Source organism: Poecilia mexicana, unplaced genomic scaffold, assembly GCF_051168715.1.
Source record: "Poecilia mexicana isolate PSO_F unplaced genomic scaffold, ASM5116871v1 scaffold_7, whole genome shotgun sequence".
Classification (NCBI taxonomy): domain Eukaryota; kingdom Metazoa; phylum Chordata; class Actinopteri; order Cyprinodontiformes; family Poeciliidae; genus Poecilia; species Poecilia mexicana.
In genome coordinates this window covers 10,438,617-10,462,496 of record NW_028263376.1, presented here as the reverse complement: position 1 = coordinate 10,462,496, position 23,880 = coordinate 10,438,617, and the positions used below count along the sequence as shown (strand labels likewise).

The following is a 23,880-nucleotide window of genomic DNA, read 5'->3' as shown; positions in this document are numbered from 1 at the left end:
CTATTTCCGTTCAGATTTCCTGGCAGCAGGCCCAGGATGTTCTGACATTCAAGAAGCTTTGAGTGTGTTATTACTCAGGCTACCTGGCGCAGAGAGATAGCACCGAACTCCCTCAACCCTTTGAAACGCTGGGACTGCTTCTCCCCACAAAAGCGTCTCAGCGCCGATCGGGAGGTCAGCCTCGCTCTTTCATGGCTCGCGCGTCGGCTGAACCTCAGCGTTGATTCTAAATCAGCGTGGTTATTCTTAGAGTTTCTATGCATGCCAACCCCCCGACTCTCCTCCTCCTTTGAAGTGCGGACACATGCAGGCGAAAACGCCAGAAGGAAACCCATAGGAGCAGTAAAAGCTTCCAAAAGTGTCTCAAAGTTGTTATTGGCAAAAAGCTTTGTTTTCCCCTCCGTGCAAAAGACGTCAGAGTAACCTTCCATTTGTAAGGTTTTCAATTTTGGGGGGTTATTAATGTTTCATTGTTTTTATGCACACTGAAGTGAATAGGTATTGGAGGCTGTCGGATGCATTAGTTATGACTTTCTGGCTTCAGGGGAGGATTACCTCTCCTCACCTAAAGCAATGCACATTTCATACAGTCTTTATGTTACTCTGAGGTCGATCTAACAGAGTATGGGCGAATAGTAAAGGAAGAGTTGGCCACTTACAGAGACATGTTATTGGCTGATGAAAAAGGCATATTTGCTTTTATCTCTGTTTAGTCAGTTTCAGTTTTGACCCTATAGATTAAATTTATCCCCAACTCAGAGGTTGGATATATGTGCGGCTACAAAATACTGACTAGACCTTCTTTAAATTGTGAAGGAAAATGTGCAACAGTATTGTAAAGTCTGGAATGGCATGGATCATTTCTGGAAATAGCAGAAGAATATGACTTAGAGATGTGCCGATCAGGTTTTTTCCTCCCGATCACCGATACTGATCACCGATACCGATCACATTATTATTATTATTATTTTTATCATAAACACTACAGGTTACATTATGTGGAAAAAGGAACCATGAATTCACCTTAATTTAGACAAAAACCTGTTTTTAATAACTTTTTTCAAGAAGAAAACTAAACAAAACAGGCATTGTGCAAATTGTACTGCTATTGATAATACACTGCTCAAAAAAATAAAGGGAACACTCAAATAACACATCCTAGATCTGAATGAATGAAATATTCTCATTGAATACTTTGTTCTGTACAAAGTTGAATGTGCTGACAACAAAATCACACAAAAATCATCAATAGAAATCAAATTTATTAACCTGGATTTGAAGCCACACACAAAATTAAAGTGAAATGTTCCCTTTATTTTTTTGAGCAGTATACTATCTTTAACAGACTGATAACATATGAAGGCTCTGAAGAGGCTAAATAATGCAAATAGCCAAAATAAAACCTCTCAACATTGCCAAAAAAATTCAAGTATAAAACTTAACATTCAAAGGCAAAAACAGGTTCCATTACAATAAACAATCCAGAGTTACTGAATGAAAACTTCCTGATAGCATGGCGGCTAGCTGATTACTGCTAGCTCTGAGTGGCTGTTTCTGACTGAGCGGAGTAATTATGCAGATCAGGGAGGAGATCGATTATTTTTTCAGAGATTATCTGTCTCATGTTAGGACAGCGACGTTTTAATATGTATGTAAAATGTATTTTTTTAAGTTAGATGCTGCAGCTTTATGCAGAGGTTCGGTGTGAGAGTCACTACCAGGTGGAGCAGAAGCGAAGCTCCGTCTGTGAAATATTACTACCTGTAGCGTAGCAGCGGTTCAACAGGAGAGCAGAACCAGCGTCTTACATCGCAGCTCGATGACTTAAATACTTTTGCGGGTTATTTGTTTAGCTTTCTGACCGTCATGCTAATCCGGGTGAGTGTTTGTAGCTGTGCGCTGCTTTACCTGATATCTGATCCTCCGTATGTCTTTTTTACTGCAGTGAGCCTCGATGTAGCCAATCTCCGTCAAGTATGGCACTATTTTTATGTCGTATTAGCTTCGTTGTGTTGATGCATGTTGACTGCTTCAGTTTTCCGCCGCAACACGCAAACTTCCTCATTCACTCAATGTGTTATAGTTACACATCGCTTAGGATTTGTTGCTGCGCGTTTGCGCAGTGTGAAGGAAAGAGGAGACCAGCTGCACAGGCAGGCTGCGAAATGAGATGATCGGTATCGGCAACAAGAGCCAATGATCGCCGATCACCGATCATGCACTTTTTCACGAAAATCGGCCCGATTATGATCGGTGACCGATCGATCGGCACACCTCTAATATATATATATATATATATATATATATATATATATATATATATATATATATATATATATATATATATATATATATATATATATATATAGTGTTGTAAAAATGATGATAATAGAAAACATGATGCTATAATTCACAACATTCAAGTCGCAGCAACATGATAGACCATATGTGTTTTCAGAGTATGCAAGCAGGACGACTGAACTGAAAAGGCGAATCTTATCACATAATTTTCTTTCTTCTTAATTTCTCACATGTCCAGCTGAGCTGTGTCGGAGTCCTCATGCAGAATGTCCAAATGTATTCAGTGCTTTAAATAAAGCAAAAGTTGTTCTAAAGTCTTCTGCTGATCAGCATTTGTACACTCAGCCTTACTAAACCTGAGCTGATCTGCATCGTCAAAGCAAACGTCTTTTTGACGTTCCCCATCTATTCTCCTGCAACAATCCTGAATAGAAAAACAGCCACATTATGAACTGTTCAGTTGAAGCCCTTTCACACAGGAGAATATTACAAGAGCTTTTAACATGCAGCAGTAAAACATTCACATCATGTGGTGCCTAGTCAAAGCCCCAAGCAAAACAAATGTATGAAGAAAGCAAATTGAAGTCGGTGTTGCTCCATGTTCCTTAAACACAAGTCATGCTTTATTCATAAATACAATTTCACAACAATACATATAAGTTAAAATTCATGTTACTGGGTAGAAATGAATGCCATTTCATTTCTACCCAGAAATGCCATGAAGGTGCAAGAAGCAAAACTGAACTTTAAAGATTTTTATCTACTGGTTGTGTTTGGATGCAAAAATTAATATCAATAAGATAATAGATATGTGGACTATTTAGGTAACTAAGTATTTACTACCTTTACCTTTACAGCTCACGATCATTACATGTTTAAACAGATGCTTGATAATTGGTGGTCCTCTTTAACCCCCATCTATGCTGGGAACTTTCATGATATCATAAAAGTAAAGAACACATAGATTAGGGACTGAAAAGGACCTTAGACACAAGTTGTGAAGCCTAAAACACAACTTCAAATACTGAGGAAAACCTTTTAGCGCTCTGCGAGACAAACTCCCTTCTGGCAATGAATATCATAAGATCTCATAGCACAGAACCTTGTAACAGCCCTGTGGTGGTTTTACTCCTCATTCTCAGACCTCCAAACTGGTTTGTGTGAAAGTTCCTGTGCTAATGTCAGCTGCTCAGATTAGCTTTACTGCAACTAAAAAGAAAGCTGTGAAAAAGACTTGAAAGCAGGCAGAAAGACAGCAACAGAACCGAACAAATGTCTAAAAGCTCAAACAAAATGTGATCACACGACATGATTTTTCAAACAGATTCTTGTATATTTGATAAGATTTGATCGTAGGTAACTAAAGAATGGAATAGAAAGATTCTGCCGACACTTCTTCGTCTTTTTTGAGCTGATATTTTTTTTCCTCAGTGAATAAAGTCTGTGTTTATGCTGTCTTCGGGATTGCAGTCAAATGTGGTACGTATGCCCTGCCAGCAGGTGGCGATCACGTCTACACTAACAACACCAAAACCGAAAAAAAAAACACAAAAACCGTAGCAGGGTCAAGCAATATTCTCCCTCAGCCTGTTTGGTCTTTGCTCTCTGGTTTTAACTTCTTACAGCTCATATGCGTTTAGCATTTATTAGACATAGAGTCAGGACAAAGTGAGACGGATGTCGGGTCGGGGGGGGAGAAACATTAAAATGGTAATAGACGTTGCAAAATAGGCCTCTAGGTCAACGTTATGAATTGTCTCCTGAGATCCTGTCCTCACTTGTGCACCACAAAACAAAAAAAATCAGTTTTCCTCACGGGGAAAACTCAATTTGCATGTTTACAGCAGTTGGAAATGTCTGACAATGTCTGTTTTGCTCGATATCTGTGGTCGAGCGGAGAGCACCTAACTATAACATCTCATGCCAATCTACATGCTGGCTCTGGTAATCACTAATTAATTAATAATCATGATTAGGTGAGACATGGAGGTAAAGCAAAGACCTGACTTCAGACAGTAATGGTTTTGGCTGGCTGAAAAAAGGTTAGCAAAACTAAAATCAATCCAATAAACAAAAATCAAATAAAATCCAAGGATGAGACTCCACTGAGTTTTGGCGTGAAACAGATGTATATCTGGTTTACAGTCGGAGGCTAGAGTTGCAGCTCGAGGGCACAAAATGCTCTGAAGTCTGATAAAACCTCCCTGAATTTAGAAGCCACCATCCAGTCATCCGTCGTCTGAACCCGTTTATCCTGGCGGAGGCGCGGGGCTGTGAGGCGGGGGGGGAGCTGGTCCCTATCTGCAGCCGTCATTGGGCCGGAGGCAGGGTACAACCTGGACAAATCAACAGTCCATCAGCAACACAGAGCAACCAACTGTGCAGACACACACTTACACACATAAGAGCAATTTGAAGAGATCAACTGACATGAGAAAATAGGAGAATACACAAGCTCTTTGTAGAAAGAAACCACGTTGGGATTGGACTGCGTTGCTGCTTGGGAACGGTGATACCAACTGCATCACAATGCTGCCCTGGAAACCACCAGGGGACCTGATGCCGGTACCTTTAAAGGGCGTTTTACGTTTTGATCCGTTTGTGTGATTTGTTAATTTGTCAAAATTTGGAGCTTGAACGTATCTGCAGCGAGCCTCTGAAAGAGGATTCCTGTGAGGCTGTGACTCAGATGAACATTTCCTCTTTGTCTGGCAGTGGGATTGCTTTTTTATTTGTCTGAAAACAAGCACATGGATCGCAGGAGGCTACCATGCTTACTGTGCATAAAACAGCTTGGCAAAGTAAAAAAAAACCCATCAAGGCCCTGGAGTGTCTGTGGGAAGAATCATTTTTTGTTTTTTTGGGAAAAGCTTCACTGAAAATACCACATTTAACAAAAAAAAAAAAAAGCTAATACAAAACTTTCAATTTGAGTCATAAACTGAAGCAAAAATATAGAATAAACTAAATCTGGTCATTTTTTGAGCGCTTGCTACAAAGAATATCATACAGTTTTGCCTCTTATAACGTAACATTGGGAGTCTACCAACATGACATTTAATCAAGAGATCTGCTTAGCAACAAGCCTGCATTCAGCTGCTTTACAGATGAGCCAGTCATTGCTTGTTAGCTCCAGTTTTAAAATGGCTCTACCTGAATAAAAGTGATGCGCCTCCTCTCATAGGAACTCAATTATATGATGTAAAACCAGAGTTTAATAACCACTTTCAGGCTGAACTGTGCATTTAACAGTGTATTTAATGATGTGATCGTGTGCTGCTCCAGCAGATTATCCCAGCTTTTGTCACGGATCCTAAGAGATCATTTTAATGACAGAGAAGGATCAAAATCAATTACTGGATTTTGTTTGCTTTTGGATTCAGCCTAGTAATAAATAAGTTGGACCATTTAACATGAGCAGAATAAACATGTCTGTTACGTGTTCGTGTCTATATTGTAGAGTTGTTTTTCCTCCTGCTGTAAATGTATTACGAAGGCCATTTGGTTTTGAATGTGTGTGTGTGTGTGTGTGTTGGGGGTCAGCAGGCAGTGAGGCTCCTTGTAATCCAGTAATCAAACCAGCTGCCACTGAACCCAACCCCCCACTTTTGTACTCCTGTGTTATTTCTCCCATCCTCCCTCCATTTCTTCCTCCTGTTTCAGTGATTCTGACCACTGGTTTGATTTGTGTGTCCGCCTTCGTGTTGTTTTTTTGTTTTTTTTTATTTCTCCTTTCCCGCCTTTGTTTGCACAGTTTCATTCCACAGTAATTGACAAAACACAAAAAAATTCAAACAAGTATTTGGTTTTTTATTCTTCATATTTTGATAAATATGTCTTTTATTATTTTTTTAAAAGCACTCTTTTTTTCTCCGCTCCTTCACCGTTGCGTGCTTTTCCCTCTTCTGGGTTTTTTAATAAACCTCCTTTGCTGTCCTTCATCCTCCGCTGCCTCTCTGTCCTCCTGATCCTCTGTGTCCCTCTCTTCTCTGCCCCTCACCCTCCATCAATTTCTGCCATGTTCCTCTCTTTCCTTCATCACAGTAGTATGTTTTCCTGCTTCGGGGCCTTTTTCCTCATATTGCTGCCTTCCTCATTCATTCAAGATTTACTGTCTTTTATTTGTTTGACTTTAACACCAAGTCACCACCGCACTGTTAGAAATTGCCTCCTCCAGTTGGTGCGGCCCCTTTGTCCCAGTGGATTGCTTTACAGACACATAGAGCTGCAGCCTGCCAGTATTGATGATGAAACACAGGTTGTGGATGAAATAGCTTTAGGTCAATAATGAACCGTTTCTAACTAAAGGAGCACGACTGGTGTTGGAAGTAATGAGAAATAATTGTTTTGCGCATCTTTATGACTTATTAAAACTTTCGCGGAGTGCTTTAAAAGTATTTCCAACACTCGCAACAATATTTAATACAGTATATTTATGCTGTGAAGTGAAATTGATGAATTTACATTGATGGTTCTGTAATTGTCCATTTTCTTAAATGCTCAGTGGATTCCTATTCACCACAGCTGAAATTTGAGATTAAGATTTACCAGCAGTGATATCTGAAGCTGTCATTAAAAATCAGAAACATTTGGATTCTGACTGCTGTAGACATTGCACGATGCCAAAGGTTGGAAGTTTCCACCCTGTGTGCTTCGTGGATGATTTTATTGTAACCCTAGAAGTAAAACCCACAGGATAGAAATGTTTCATCACATGACAAATGGGATTGTTCAGAAGGATATTTTTCTCCAAGGGCCTTTTCTTGACCAAAATCTGCTTTCATAATATACAGAGCTGCCAAATGCAGTCACTGTTTTTGATTTCTTACTATTTTAATAATATATGACCCATAAATGCAAGTTTTCTCAAAGTTATTCTTACTTGAATAAACGGATTCAAGAAGATTAAATATAAACTTGCTCTGGTGAAAATAGATGTAAAAAGTAAATCACATTTGATTTATCTTGACAGTTTAATTAAAATGGGTTTATTGAGGGATTTGCGGCTGATATAGTTCTTTATAAACAGCAGCCATTACCCGAATATTTAATTTGCAGGCAGCCTCTCTTACCATGAATGTATGTATCTGTAATTTATGATCATACACAAGTGAAGTACGCAGCGAGCAATTGTTTTATTGTATTACAGTCACTGCGTATTTCGTCTCTGTCTGTTTCTCTTTCATTTCTCTCTGTTTTTCTTTTCTCCTGGATTAGGTCACACGAAACACACAGGAGGGTTTTATACCACATTGATAAATGTAATTTAGCTGCAGCTATTATTTCATGTGGTATTCGTCACTTTAGATGTTGCCCAAATATATTTACTCTACATTCAAAACCAGTTTTTTGCCACTTTAACTGTTTAATGTCTTTTTTATTTATTTTTTTTGCAAAACCAAACAATAACAAAGGCAACTGTTTCACCAATCTGAGTAACGAGTTGATTAAAAATAAAGACTGTCTGTACGTTAGAAAGACTGGACAAAAACATGTTCATTGGTATTTAATTCCAGTAGTATTGTGTATCTCTGTGCACGTATTTTAAATCTTATTTTATGTGAACCTTTTAGTTTTTTTTATTGATGTTTACTTGTATATATATATATATATATATATATATATATATATATATATATATATATATATATATATATATATATATATATATATATATATTAGGGATGTGCCGATCAGGTTTTTTCCTGCCGATACCGATCACCCATGAGGGCCGATACACCGATACCGATCACCGATACCGATCACATAATTATTATTTATTTATTTTTTATCATAAACACTACCGGTTACATTATGTGGAAAAAGGAACCATGAATTCACCTTAATTTAGACAAACACTTGTTTTTAATAACTTTTTCCAAGAAGAAAACTAAACAAAACAGGCATTGTGCAAATTGTACTGCTATTGATAATACTATCTTTAACAGACTGATAACATATGAAGGCTCTGAAGAGGCTAAATAATACAAAGAGCCAAAATAAAACCTCTCAACATTGCCAAGAAGTTCAAGTATAAAACTGAACATTCAAAGGCAAAAACAGGATCCATTACAATAAACAATCCAGAGTTACTGAATGAAAACTTCCTGATAGCATGGCGGCTAGCTGATTACTGCTAGCTCTGATTGGCTGTTTCTGACTGAGCAGAGTAATTATGCAGATCAGGGAGGAGATCGATTATTTTTCAGAGATTATCTGTCTCATGTTAGGACAGCGAAAGTTTTAATACTATGTAAAATTTATTTTTTAAGTTAGATGCTGCAGCTTTATGCAGAGGTTCGGTGTGAGAGTCACTACCAGGTGGAGCAGAAGCGAAGCTCCGTCTGTCAGATATTACTACCTGTAGCGTAGCAGCGGTTCAACATCGAGAGCAGAACCAGCATCTGACATCGCAGCTCGAAGACTTAAATAATTTTGCGGGTTATTTGTTTAGCTTTCTGACCGTCATGCTAATCCGGGTGAGTGTTTGTAGCTGTGCGCTGCTTTACCTGCTGTCTGATCCTCCGTATGTCTTTTTTACTGCAGTGAGCCTCGATGTAGACAAACTCCGTCAAGTATGGCACTGTTTTTATGTCGTATTAGCTTCGTTGTGTTGATGCATTTTTGAGTGCTTCAATTTTCCGCCGCAACACGCAAACTTCCCCATTCACTCAGTGCGTTATAGTTCCACATCGCTTAGGATTTGTTGTTGCGCGTTTGCGCAGAGTGAAGGAAAGAGGAGACCAGCTGCACAAGCAGGCTGCGAAATGAGAAGCAGGTGATCGGTATCGGTAAAAGAGACAATGATCGCCGATCACCGATCATGCACTTTTTCACGAAAATCGGCCCGATTATGATCGGTGACCATCGATCGGCACACCTCTAATATATATATATATATATATATATATATATATATATATATATATATATATATATATATATATATATATATATATATATTTAAGTGATACATTTTATTTTGTTTTATTATCCTTATTAAACAGCATTTTGCTGCATGTTTTAAAATATGCCTGTGAACAAAAAAAACAAAAAAAAAACAGATTTGGATTCACACCAACAATCTTCCCCTCTTGGCTCTTTCTTCACTTTTCAGACGGCGTCCACAGCATCTCAGCCCAGTGTGTCCTGCGTGTCCTCATCATCACAGAGGACATGCTGGGAAGCAGCGTCACCGTCCGCCTGCAGAACATGTCCCAGGAGCACTTCCTCTCCCCGCTGCTCGGAAGCTTCCTGGAGGGTGTGTCCGCGGTTCTCTCTGTGCCCGTCGAGGACGTTTTCATCTTCAACATCCAGCCGGACTTGGACGCGACACCGGGACGCATCCTGAACGTCAGCTTCTCTGCCGCGTTGCCGGGCGGCCATTTCTTCCCCTCCGAGACGCTGGAGGAGCAGCTGTATTTGAACAGGCCCAGGCTGACGTCGCTGACGCAGATGGAGGTTTGTTTACATTAAGACACACGACACAGAGATGTTCATGCATAGCTAACAGGCTAGTAGCTGCTTCACTTAGTCCCGTGTCCTTATTTACTGAACAACAAATTTATATTTTTTATCTTGAACAATACTTAGTGTCTTACTTGAGCATGATTTAAAAAAAAAACATTTACAACAAAATAAAGCTTATCACAAAAAGGAAAAGGTTGATAAAAGTTTATTACTAACCATATATTCTTTATCAATTTCGTAGTTAGTTTTAGATTCCCAAAAATACATTTAAAGGAGACAGTTAAGCCCTTTTGTAAAGGTTGGCTTTCTTTCTTTAGGTATTAGTGAAATGTCTTTGACTTTCAAAATAAATAGAACCTAATAAGCAGAAACTTTACCAATCAAAACAATACAAATGTGAAGCTCCACCTCAATAAAACAAAAAAGACCCAAAAAGTTAAGAGATTTCAGTACCAGTAATTCAGTTCAAAATGTGAACCTCATAAACCTGCTACACGAAGAATTGCACATTTATTTGTTTATTTCTGTTCATTATGATGATTATGGCTTGCAAAAATTCTGAATTTTACATTACCCCAATAAAAAAATATTTTCAATACAGAACTGCAAGGAAAACGGTTGATTTAACAGCTGCCCAACAGACAGCTATTGCCATTATCCACAAGGAGGAAACGAAGGTTGAATGGACAGAAGGAAAGTACGGCACCACAGGGACACCTGTAGTCTTGAGAAGATTGTAAATAAAGCCACGTTCCTGTGGTGTTTCTTGTATTAGATCTCTCCTGAACCAGAGGCAACGTTGGAATCAATGTCAAGGGAAACAAAAGTACTGTTTTCAGGAGAAGGTGAAGCGTACATTTCATTTGGAAGTTAAGGGTCAAGAATCTGGAGGTGGATTGGAGATGCACGTCGTCCAAGTTTCTCGTTCATCACGTCCAAAGTTAGCACAGCTCTCTACCAGGAAGTCGTAGAGCTCTTAATGCTTTCATGTGCTGACACGCTTTAATGGAGATGATACTCATTTGTCGAGATGAACGTATGTTTGTTAAAGCACCTACCTCAAATAGTTCAGATTTCTCTTGACTTACCAAGGAATATCTGATATGAACTGACAGTAACACGAGCCAGATGCTAATCACACAGCAGCCATATGGCTTCACGCAAGAGTACACAAATATCACCACCATATGTCACCATGCATGAAATCCACATACCTGCACACAACACTGGGCATCAGTTATCTACACGTCTACACAGCCCTGAGCAATTCTGTGCACACAGAACCGAAAAAAACAAAACACAACAACTCAGATCTGAACATGTGAACGTGTGAAATCTGATGCGTTGTGAATTATGTATGGCTGCATGGGTATGAAAGAAGAACTTTGATTTTAAGAATTCAAGTTGAGTTTTTATTTAATTTACCAGATCTGATGGGGGAAAAAATGGGCGGTTTTTGGAAATTAATTGTTCTTACACAGTTTGGTGACAGACTACCATACTTAAAGGTCTCCTCATATCGTTGAATTCCCGGTATAATATTTCTAATATGTACTGAAGGAATTTTATGGAGAGGCGCTAATGCCATCCATCTTAATCTAATACTTTTGTTTTTAGAAAAGAATAAAAAAAGAACAAATCACGTTTACCATTTAAAAGTGTATATCAAAAACAAATCATTTGGCAATTTAAAGTGCATAAGTGGAGATTCAGCTTCAAACCCAACATCAAAGAGTAAAGGCTCTCCAGGGAGAGCAAATCTGTCCGTAGAAACTGAAAATATTTGCACATGAAAGACAGGAAGTGATGACAGATTTGCTGAAAACAGGACAGAGGACACGATCAAAAGTGTCTCAGGATAGAGAGACATTTTGAGGAAATAAACAGGTTTTTCAAGGACAAAAAAACCCGAAACATTCAACATAAATGGCCAACATCAGGATAAAAATCCAAGTGGCGGTGAAAATTTCTCAATGACACGTGGCGCGTCATTTCATACAAACACAGTGACGATGAAGAACTGTAAACACTCATCCTCACCAACACAGGAGCAGGTATAGATGCAGCTGAGGATCCAGTAGAGTATGGATCATGCACCAAGCAGTTTTAGAGTAATCAAATTAATCACGAGATTTATTTTGACAGGATTAAATGGTTTTAATTGATAAACTTTTAGAAAACATTAGAAATACATGGAACATGGAACAATACATGGAAATACATGGAGTTGATGAGCCAGACTCTGAAATCCATCCATCCATCCATCCATCCATCCATCCATCCATCCATCCATCCATCCATCCATCCATCCATCCATCCATCCATCCATCCATGCATCCATGCATCCATGCATGGAGCAGAGAGTCACACATCATGTACAATGCTGCTTACAGAAAGTACTGAGCAGTGATTGGGGTTCTGGCTGAAGGTCTTGGTTTGTAATGGAACATGCTTTATTTTATTGATTCGGCTTCACAAGGGAAGAGTTTTAATTTTTCCATCACTGCTTTTTATGACTCATAGGAATATCCATTAAAAGAGCCATTAAAGTTTCCATCAAACTCTGCTCCCGCTTTTGCAAAGCTGGCTGAAGTCTGAGCTAGATGGAGGCCGGCCAGTTCTGGTTTAATTGTAAAGTTCAGATAACAACTGAAAAGCTGGAAGAGAGAACATGATGTGTGCAGAGGCCTGATCCCGGTGGCGGTGAATATCTACAGCGACGCAGCTAACAGAGGGATCTGACAAATTGGGATGAAAGCAACTTGCATACTAAGCAATGATGGTCTGTACCTTTCTCTTTCCTCTCTCCTCTTCCATTGTTCAAGGTTCTCCCATTCGATGACAACGTGTGTTTGCGAGAGCCCTGCCAGAACTACATGAAATGCATCTCAGTGCTGCGCTTCAATAGCTCGGCGCCCTTCATCTCGTCGTCTTCCATCTTGTTCCGCCCGATCCATCCCATCGCCGGCTTGCGGTGCCGGTGCCCGGTGGGCTTCACGGGCGATTACTGCGAGACGGAGATCAACCTGTGCTACTCCAACCCCTGCCTGAACGGAGGAGTGTGTGCCCGCAGAGAAGGAGGCTACACCTGCATCTGCCGTGAAGACTACACCGGTGAGTGGGATGGAGAGAGTCATGGATGAGGGCAAAGAAAGAGATGCAGGCACAGCTTGATCTGTGGTATAGAAAACTCTGAAATGTGAGCGATTTCAGATTTCTCTTCTGGTATTGAACCTTTATAATATCCATGTGTTGGTTCTGATTGTTTCGGTTGGCAGAACATGCTTTACTGCCTCCGATTTTCTATGCACTTCCCAACCTACACAGTTTATATTAACTGGTTGCTACAATGAAACATCCGACTCTATAAAGGATGTGTGAACTTGGCTATAAACTGGACCTTCATTGGGTTGCAGCAGCAGCAGTAGTGAAAATCAAGGCTCAATGCATGTAAACATTGAAGGTCATTGTAACCAGAACCATTAGACTTTTGAACATACTAATTGGCACATTTGTGAGGGGATGATTAATAACTGGTCATATTTAGCATGTTTAGTTCCAGTGAACTTTTTGTTCAGACCATCGTGTGTATGAATGTCATAATATAATTTTGGCCTTTTAGTGATTCATTTTAATTATTTATGTATTGAGCGTGGCCTGATTTTCAACTACACCTAATCCCATAAACAATACAAACAGTCTTATTGTCCCTAGCACCATTTCAGCTGCATTTTTGACCAGTCTTCTTGTCAGAAGAGGTAGAGCTTCATTGAATAGGTTGGTGTCTCGGAACAAAGCAGACTTTTCAGGGAAAATATCTTCCAATTAAATTGCAAATTGGATTTATTGTTCTGTTGAAGCACAAAGTTCTGTTCACATTTTTTATCCAAACTGTATCGCTCAGATGAAAGGCATGATCAATATGGACTAAGAAAGCAGAAACTAAGAAGGAAGCCAAAGTTTAAATAATGAATATGTTAAAGCAGTGGTTCCCAAACTTTTTCTCCTGGGCCCCCCCAGTGGTTTCCAAACTATTGCTGTACCCCCACCCCTATGGCTTACAAATAGCTGTCTGGTTGAACGATGTGTGTGAGCGAAGGGAGTGGGGGGTGGATTCTTGGAGACTCCCTGTTATACTCTGCCCCGGCTCCAGACGAACAAGGGGGGAAATCAACTTTTTTGGGAGCAAAATGAATCGTAGCTGAAAATAGACAACACCAGTAGCCTACAGGCTACTTGTTAAGCTTAAGGTTCTGTATTGATATTAGCTAGTCATCTTTTAGCTAACATTACCTGCATCCAGCAGCTTTACTCAACTCAGTCGGTTAGTTTGGAGGGAAAAACTGTGAAAAGTTCTTTGCGTTTTGCTGGTTTGCTGCCGTGATTCTAACACAAACCTACGTAGCTCCGCACAGCAGCAGCAGGTCTCCTTCCCAGGTGTAAACCCAGCGCAAGCGTCGTAACGCTCATGTTGCGTTTAAAGGCGGCTCGGAAAAACAGGTTACAACATGTTAACAACGGATTAAACAGTTTTAACTGCTGATAAAAGTGACAGAGGACACAAATATGGGAAGTGTGGAAGCCTCTACTGTATCAAATTGATATAGGAATAACAGAGAGTTGGCCATTCTAAGGTAAAAACCCAGTGCATACAGTGTTCATGTTTTTTGTTTTTTTCATCCAGAGGGCTTCCTGCGCCCCCCCTGCAATGGCACGGCGCCCCCCCAGTGGCCGCGCCCCACAGTTTGGGAAAACTCTGCTTTAAAGCTTAACATATTTGCAGAGAGTCAAACACTCAGCTCAACTGTGAAGCACAGGGGCGGCAGTAGCACCCACGGGTGAGGGTCTGTTTTGCACTCCAAGAATGTTAACAGGATCTTTTTCATGACAACAAAAACTTTGTTGCATCTTTGCAACGAGCTGAAGTACATTTAGCTCAAACATCATGTTGGTTGTTTGTGAGTGTTTCAGCACCATGTTTAGTTCTATGTGAATGAAAAAAAAATTCACAATCACACTTTAGCAATTAATTTTATAATTTCTTTCTTTAATTCTTTTAACTGTTTTTTTTTTTAACCCAAAACCCAAGATGCATTTTTTATATATTCTTTTTCAATATGCTAACCCTGACATAAATGTTTGAAAACTTGAAGGCATTTGAATTATTACTTGATTTAATAAAAAATAAAAAATAAAAAAACACATAGACATTAGAGGTAGAAACAAACCAATGTTTGCTTCCACATTATTGATGTAGAAGCTGAAGACGCGATGAAAATAAGGAGCAGCGAATGCATCCCTCTGTTTTTGTTTTACGTCTTTAAGTGTGCTCTGGTAAAGTAACGCAAACTGTCAGGGATTCTTTGTTCTTGTCCCACACTGACTTCCTTTTTGATCCACTCCGTTTTCTCTCTTTTGTCATGTTGAGCCGAACAACATGAAAACACACACACACACACACATTCCTCCTCCCGAACTACCTGTTACTTTGTCTGTAACACACAGGCATTCACATGCAGACACACACACACACACACACACACACACACACACACACACACACACACACACACACACACACACACACACACACACACACGCACACACACACACAGAGGCAGTTGCTATTTTTTAATTTGTCATCTTCTCGCCTGCTATAACCCAGACACAAAAGCTGCTGCATCTTTTCTCACCTTGCCCAATACACCAAACTCTTTTCAAGACATCATCCCTCTTCTCTGTCCCTTTATATTGCCTCAGCCATTGACTTGATATAAAAGAGTATGGAGGCTAGGTTGTGTGCAACTATATGTGAGTCTGGGGGATATTTTACATTTCTTTTTATTTCGAGTCAAAAGAGAGCTGGAAGAAGGATGCGGCACTTCTCTTTCATGAGCGAGACGGAGCGTTTTCCAGCCTCCCACCGAGACGGAGGGAGGGGATGAGATGAGATGAGCAGAGAGATAAGAAATGAGGAGAGCAGAAAGAGAAGTGTCATGACAAAGTGAAAGAGAGATGAAGGAGCCCAGGAAAGCTTATAGGAAGGAGAGAAATCTGAGAAGTAGAGCTGACGGGAACATGAGGGAGAAGAAGTAATAAAATCTTTATTAGGGAGAAATAGGAAAGCGGTGGAGATCATTTCAGATAATCGGATTTAGGAGAGAAAAGTTATTTACCGGGTAAGAAATGCGGTAAAAAGTTTGGTCTGTGTGTGGGCGGATCCCACCAAAACATTACCAGAAATGATTCAGATTTCCAGACCGGAGCTCCTCTGGACCGGTGATGTGAGTTCAGTTAAAATAAGAAAATGAGACGGGCAGCGACTTAAAAACGATGAATCATGAAGAGATGTGGGAATGTTTTAAAGTGGTAGATTTTATGACAGTGAATGAAAATAATTTGATGGAAGTTGGAGCTTGGAGCTGGGATTGACGAGAACGAGTTAATGCTCTGAAACCAAGCTAAATGCAACTAGCAATACAATTCACGTTTCGCAATTATGTCTATTCTTTGCATTGAAACACAACAACACAAAGGTCAAATTTTTTTTCCCCCCACTGTAGTTTATTGGAGAAGGAAGTGACATGATGTTGAATTTATGGCATAACATGTCACTTCCTACTGTGAGTAAAAAACCTTTTAACTTTTTGATGTTTCCCAAATCCTAAACTATGATTTGTTAATTATTAAAAAAAAAGATTTAAGTCTAATAAATGAAGACAGAGGGGATAGAAATAATTGCAAAATAAAGTGATAAATATTAAAAAGGAGAAGAAAAATGTTTTTGCAATAACTTAACAAGAAAAATGGAGAAATAATGGAGTCGGCTTGAAAGGAGAGGGTGGAGTATGACAACGGTTTTAGTTGTGGATGGAGGGAGACGGATGAACTGAGTGAGAATAATAAAGAGGTGAAGCTTCCGGGGGAAATGGATGAAGAGAGGTGAGCGAGAACAAGGGAAATCAGCCCGGTCTGTTGTTGCTGAGCTCTTCCTGCGTAGGTGTCGGGAGTTGTAGCGTCTCCTCACCGCCCCGGGGCAAACTGAAGGAAAAAGAAAGAGGGATGACGAGGAATAGTCAGGGACGAATTGATTCTGCAACTCCTATAAATCTCCAGACATCTACTAACCTTGTTTGCTCTGTGTTTCTTTCGGTTTTCCGTCCGGCCCCGCCGTTACCCCTTCCCCCCCTTATCCTTTCTTTGTGGCTTTGATTCGGTTTTTCCCTGAAACTCTATGGATCACTCTCACAGGCAGGAGCTGAGCTTGCCCGGGGTTTTCATCAACACTTGGAAACCTTGGTTTTCAAACAGAGGGAGTCGTATCTTTATTTTTATTTTTTCAGTCAGAAACAGAAGTCGGCATCAGATCTGAGTCAGGTTTGATGCGTGAACAACTGCGCTGGTGTCCCTTTGCAGCACACTAGCTCTGAAAAGAGATTAGTGTAGCGCAGGCTGCACCTAAACCTAACTTCAAAGAAATCTAAAACATTGTTTTCTCATCTTGTGGGAAAACAAGATGTGGTGGTGACGTTTCAAATTTGATGAGGACCCAAATGCAGAGACCAAGGGACTGGAAACAGCAGGGAACAAGCCTAAGGAACTGAGGAGATTAGAAATGTAGAATAATAATCAACTTTCACACAAAAATAACTCAGAAACACAAAGCACAAAATGCAAAAGTCAGACAAAAAATAATCAGGGTGACAACAAAACACATTCAGCCTTAGCTTAGCCAGAATTTAACTCTTTAAAAGAGACATGTAGATGGTTTATTCTAATTTACTCTCTCAAATATCCCCAGTTGGATCCCCAGAGGTGAGCAAGGAATTAAATAATAAACCCACATTGTGGGAAAACTCACTTAATCATTAACAGTTTCTTCATCTATTTGTGCCAAGCTTAAAGATGCCACCATTTCTTTGAAGGCAACAAAAACCCAAATGGGTAATAAAATATCGATTTCCAATGTGGGATTTCACATAACGCAAGGTTTTACTTTTCTGAGACACACGCCTTAAGCTGTTCATCGGGGATTAGTAGAAACAGTACAGGATGAGTGATTTTTGATAGATTTTGACATTCTGGAACAAGTCACATTTGATTTACAAATGGGTTAACCTGAGCCTTTAATGAGGATTCAGAGGCAAACGGTGAGAATGAGGATTGTCTTCAAACCTGTCAATAGTGGCAAATCCGTTTCATTTCCTGTTTACGTTCCATCTGATTGGTTAAGGTTTAGTGTCCTCACTGATAAAATGACTAAATTCTGTGTTATGTGATTTACCAAAACAGTGGCAGTGCAGGCACCCTAAACTCATTCTACTTCAGCTCGTCTGAGCAACTCAACGTTTTCTGGCAGCGGCTTTGTTGGAGCATCAGCATCTTATGTAACATCACCGGAGTAACATATCTGCATGGAAACATGTTTTTGAAATAAATTTCATTTTGGTTTTAAATATAAAAAATAACAATAAAATTTGACAATGTCATGTTCTACGTTATGCCAAACTAGGTCAAAATGGGCTCAACTGAGTTTACAGAAAAGTCTGATGTTATAAGGAAACAGAAGAGAAATACACTCACTGACTGAAAAAAAAATCAGCTCTTAAGCGCCTGCAAATTTCTCGTGACCTGACATCTGCCTTCTTAAATAATTAATCTAAACTGGGAATGAAACAGCTGCTGTGGTGTTTTATATTAGTGAGTCCAAACCTCAGAGGATGTCTGCTGGCCAAAGAGCAAAACTGATCGAAAAGTTGGTTTCTAACCTTCCACTTAGTCAAATACATTCATGACCATCATCAGATACGCTTCCTGTACAATCAAAATGTGCTTGTCAAATGTAAAGGTATTAAACGTAAGGGCTATTGTTGATGTTGATACAGGTTTAGAGTTTGGTGTTGGAGCATAAGCTTGGTTTGAATTACAAAAATGTTAGATTCAGATAAATATGAAAGCTCTTTGTTGGGAGTCCAGATTGTATGTACAGTAACTCCCAAAAGTGGAGAATAAACTCCTTGTGATAAACTATGACTGAATAAAACCAAAGTTCTGGCTGCTATCAGGCAGACACATCGTCTGTTCAGGTTCTGCTCGGCGTATCTGCTCTGATATGCAAGATGTTTTCCAGCGCCCATAACTTCTTATAAGTACCGTGTAAGAGCAGCAGTGAAGGGAAGCAGCTGAAAATCTCAGTTTTATAAACTTGTAGCACCTAAACCTTGTAATAATTTGACTGTCAGCTTTTACATTTTTACACCTTGCCGTAAGCCCCAAAAAATCCACTTCAAGCTCATCCTACACAAGGGAAGCTAAAGTTCTGACGTAAAATTCAAAAAGCAGCTGCAATCAAACACCATCGTCAGATAACAATTGGTGGCTGCCATTAATTATAGCGGGTAAATGTGTAGGAGGACCATTTGTTGAAAACTGTTTTGATTTAATTTATAATGGCGTTATCTGCTGAGATCAGCCAATATGTTTTACAAAAAAAGAAGCCCAAAAAGCCCAAGCTTCACTAAAACAGAGTATATTTCCCTAATAACACCCACACTGGAGCTTTTTGTTTTCAATTTGGCATGAACTGCGTTATGTTCCTGTCCTTCAGCCCTGGAAGCCAACTTTACAATTGCTTCATATTCACCGGAGGCAAAAAAAAAAAAAAAGTATTCTGAATAGAGAGGCTGGATGAGAAGTCCTCCCTCTTTACTCACACACATTTCCTGCATAGAGAATCTATAGTGAAAGTAAAAGTGCTCACTCCATCACTTTCTGTGTTGCCAATAAGTAACATCGATTTGAGTTATATTTCCATTAGAAAGTGTTTTTTCTTGTTAACAACAACTGCTTCTTTTGAGTGTCAGCGTTGTGCTCTGGTGGTCCAGATGGCTCATAGCGCTTTTTTATTTTAGAGACGTGTTGTAAAAAGCTCGTTTTGGTGTTAGAGGAGTTATCTGGCTCCAAAATCTAATGATTTAAAAAAATGTATCTTGCTACTTTTCCATCCATCAATCTTTTCATAAACTGTTCTGTATGATGGGAAAATCCTTCTGGTGGCTTTTTAGGACAACTTTCTATATCTAATTGATTTATTGATTTTTGCCTTGAGTGATAGTTTTAGAGAACCTACTGACTCACTGTGCCAAAATCTTATCATACCTTGTGATATATGAGGTTACGGTAACTTATGAAAACACAGAAAACAAGAATATTTTGGTTTTTATTTATAACAGAAGTAGCTTTTACCTAAAATAAAAATGCATACTCTGCATCTCTGACATAGCAGCGCACCATTTATTAGCTCTGAAAGTAGTTGGTGGTTTCAGGAAGTTCCCAGCAGACAGTGAACCTTACAGGTGGAGATAAAAGCCGACAGAAAGGGCAGATATGCGATTACACTCGCTGTAACACAGGGGGCAACGCCTCGCAGAGCTGAACGATACAAAGAAAAAATTCATGAGATGCAAGGGAGACGTAAGTCAGGAAGACGGAAGCGAGGATCCGCACTAAATTAGTTTGTGAAAGGATAAACTGGTGAACGGCGAGAAGAGAGGACAGACAGAAATTAAATCTGTTGGTTCTGCAGAAGCAATTTGTATTTTTACACCAGGGGAGGTAGAAGCACAACATAGGAGTTAGTAGCACAGAACAAGCTGGAGAAGAAATGCGGTAGGCAGAGATCAGATTAGTTTTGGGTGTGATAAAGTAGACATGCATGTTAGACTGAGAAATCTAATCCTGCCGATAGGGAGAGGAGACGGATCCCACACAGAGAGCCGGATGAAGCTCGAGAAGAAAAATGCTCGAAATAAGCAAATGCTGCTTTTTATCACGACAATGGACCGGGTTTAAAAGTCAAGACAGGAAGCGACGTGGGAAGAGGAGGATTTATAAATGGAGAAGACAAAAAGGGTAGACTGTGATCTTTACTCAGACTGGACGAAATGACAAGAGACGGGAAATCAAAGATGGACACAGAATACATTTTGTTTTATAGTTTCTTTAAAATAACACGTCACAAAAGTTAACATGGCGTATAAGGAGTACCTGTTTGGAAAAAAAAGTATCAGCTTTGATTTACACTTTTGTCAATTCTAAGATGGCCATCAAAAAAAAAAATAAATAAAAAAAAACTATATCTTTATTGGCATTACAGCAACTAGTCAAAAATTACATAAAAAATGATAAAGTATGAGTAGACACAAAAATATGGAAGGATAGTGCACAGATTTTGGAAACGTCTAATATTTTGCATCATGTATTTCTGAAATTATGTTTGGATGAGATGTGAATGTAAAGTAGCCAGAGGCAGGAATGAGTGCAAACACAGAGCCAGGTGTAAAGGTTATAGAGCTAATTATGCAGCACACTGAAACTCTCTTAGGACTGCAAAAAAAAAAAAAATCTATGTTTTACATCAATTATTTTGATGAGGCAAGAATTTCCTAGTTTCTTCTTAAGAAATGTATTTTCATGTTCAATTTATTCTTTTTCGTTTGTCCTTTTTATTCTGTGAATTTGAGCAAAAGGTTGTAAAAGTCTAAAGAAAATCATTTGAGAAACAATAACTAGTTATTTAAATTCTGCAGTGGTCTAAACACTAGAATAGCTGATCCTTGTTTATTAGAGAGTATTTGTGCTGTTTTTCAGTGTACAAATACCCTATTAAAGACTTGCAGGGCACAACAGTCTGACTTTTTTTAAGTTAAGAGTGAGGAGAGAAAGTAAAACAAATGCAAACTCAATTAGTTGTAAATCGAGTCTGACAGCTGGGAGAAAATGCAATGAAAGTGACGCCGAAAGAAATCGCTGCTGAGATAAAACGCGTAGGACGCTGAGGAAACGACTGATGCTTCAAGAATCGGAGTTAAGATTACAGGTTGAAGAAAAAAAAATTTAGAAGAAAAGCAGCTTGAAGAAAACGTTTAAAGTGGGAGATGAGTTGGAAATAGAAACAAACAGCTTGAGACGACGGCTGGAGAGGAAGATGAGGGCAGCAGGTTGTTGGGAAGATAAAAACCGTTCAAAGACAGGAGAGCCAGGGACCAAAAGAGATAATGGTATAGAATGGATTCAGCGAGTGACATTCATTATAGAGGTCATTAACCGAGTGACTGATTGTGTCTCTCGTGCGTTGAGACCCGGCAGCAGAGAATTAAGTGAGTGCCATCAGTTCCCAAAGCGATCCGCTTTTCAAGTAGTTGGAGGAAACAGGGGCGTCTAAATACACAATAGGCACTATTTAAAATATGCATGTTGAATGGAAAAAAAAAAAATCTTACTGCAGTGGGCATAATTTGCTGAACTAAGTGGGATAAATGATTAAAAGAGTTTGGTGAGGACAGGAAAAGGAGGCAGGGTTTGTTTTAGGAAGATAACGCCGAGAGCTGTGAGGTGCAGGTTCAGGCTCCTCCAGGGCATTTCTGGTTTCTTTTAAAAGTGAAAAATTCAGATCAAAACTTTATCGAGTCTGTGAAAATTCACATAACCTTGCCATTCCTGTACCAATAAAGTAGAAAGTAAGTTATCTTCAATGTTCCTGTTTTCCAAAGGATGAAGAATAGACTTTAAAAAAAGAAAATAAAAATCTTGTTATACTTTGGTGCTAAACACCTGTATAAATTAATGTTATGTAAAAATAATAATAATAAAAAAAAACATAATTTCCTTGTATTACAATATAAAAAGGACAAATATGTACAGCACAGTCTATCTTTCACCTTTCACATTTTTTTGTCATGGCACATCCAAAAACGGACAAAGTATTTCTTTGGACTTTTAAGTGATAAATCTTCACAAAGTAGTGCAAAAATGCAGATTAAGAGAAAAATTACGTAAACTTTTAGCATTTTTTTTCTACTGGTACCTCTTAATAAAGTTACTAACCCAAGTCACAACATGACTTGGGTTAGCAAAGAATATTTTGTGGGCTTTAAATGTTATACATTCATGTTCCAGTTATGAACTCCCATTGCTTTTACTGACACGCCACAGAAAAGACGCCTAGAGACACGACAATGAAGAAAGAGAAGAAGAATCGCAAAATATGAATGTCATATTTAAACAATAACATACCAGTTGCTTGTTTTTCTAACATTTCCCAGCCCTGCTTTTTTTTTTTTTTTCTTTTGACAGACGAGCATCGAGGAAACCATCGTTTGCAGGTTTCCACAATAAGCCGAATCGGCAAACATGTGCAAGAAGGTTCGGTGATCAAACTCGTTGTCCTGCATGCAGGCTCTGTTCAGTTTCTGAATGTGCAAAGCTTGTTTGAGACACACCAGAAAATACCTGTTGCTGTAATTGAAATAAAACGAATTTCTACAAAGTGCTGATGAAGCGGGACAGAGATTTTTTTGCACAACCCGTGACCCTTACCTTTCACCTTACAGATTTGCTCTCTGTGTTCTTCGATCACATAAAATACCTTGAAATGCCTGCTCGTGGCAAAAATGTGGACAGGTTGTGGGCGCATGGTTATTTTTGCAAGGTGTTCTACCAGATGATGCTTTTACCGAAATTGATTTTGAACGATAATGTTAACTTAACCCAGACCACATGCTTCTTCCCCTGTGCTTTTGTTTCTTCAAGTCTGACGAGTCGTTCTCAAGAAGACCTTCAGATTTTACAAAAAAAAAGCCCCGAGATTTGAAAGGAATAAACTGGCACCGCACAAAGACCCGCCGCAGTGGTGAGATCACTGCCACACTAATAAATAATAAAGTACACTGCCAGGCTGTTTGACAGCAGCTTTCCTCTGGATGACACATCCCTGAGATGATCAGTCCGCAGGCTGTCGGCTGGCCAGTGTCGTTTCATGACATCATCTCTATTTATGCCTCTCGGCTCTGATTCCCGTCGAAAGGGCGCAGCAGACTGTGTTTATGGTTATTGATTTTATACATCAAAGTCACAGCCTCTTCAAACGGCGCCTGTGTTTTACTTCTAGCCGAAACATTTGTTCCAGTTTTGTACGGCGTACGTTTTTTTTTTTTTTTTTTTGCAAGTTTTTTCCGCTTGCTCGCGGCGCATCGGTTGAGAAGGTTTTGTCCCACCCTGAAAAATGTGAATCTTTGCATAACTTAAAACTTTGTTTTAAATGAGTAGCTA

At 39.3% G+C, this 23,880-nt stretch overlaps 1 protein-coding gene across 1 annotated transcript in view; it reads left to right on the top strand.

Annotated features, from left to right (window-relative positions):
* Window positions 1–9,283: 9,283 nt before the first annotated feature.
* The window catches only part of LOC106922581 (cadherin, EGF LAG seven-pass G-type receptor 3), a 36,029-nt gene continuing 21,432 nt past the window's right edge, over window positions 9,284–23,880 (top strand). The window contains exons 1-2 of the mRNA XM_088007504.1: window positions 9,284–9,762; window positions 12,597–12,885. Coding sequence (XP_087863630.1) covers window positions 9,478–9,762; window positions 12,597–12,885 — 574 coding nt within the window. The 5' untranslated portion in view covers window positions 9,284–9,477. The remainder of the gene's footprint in view (window positions 9,763–12,596; window positions 12,886–23,880) is intronic.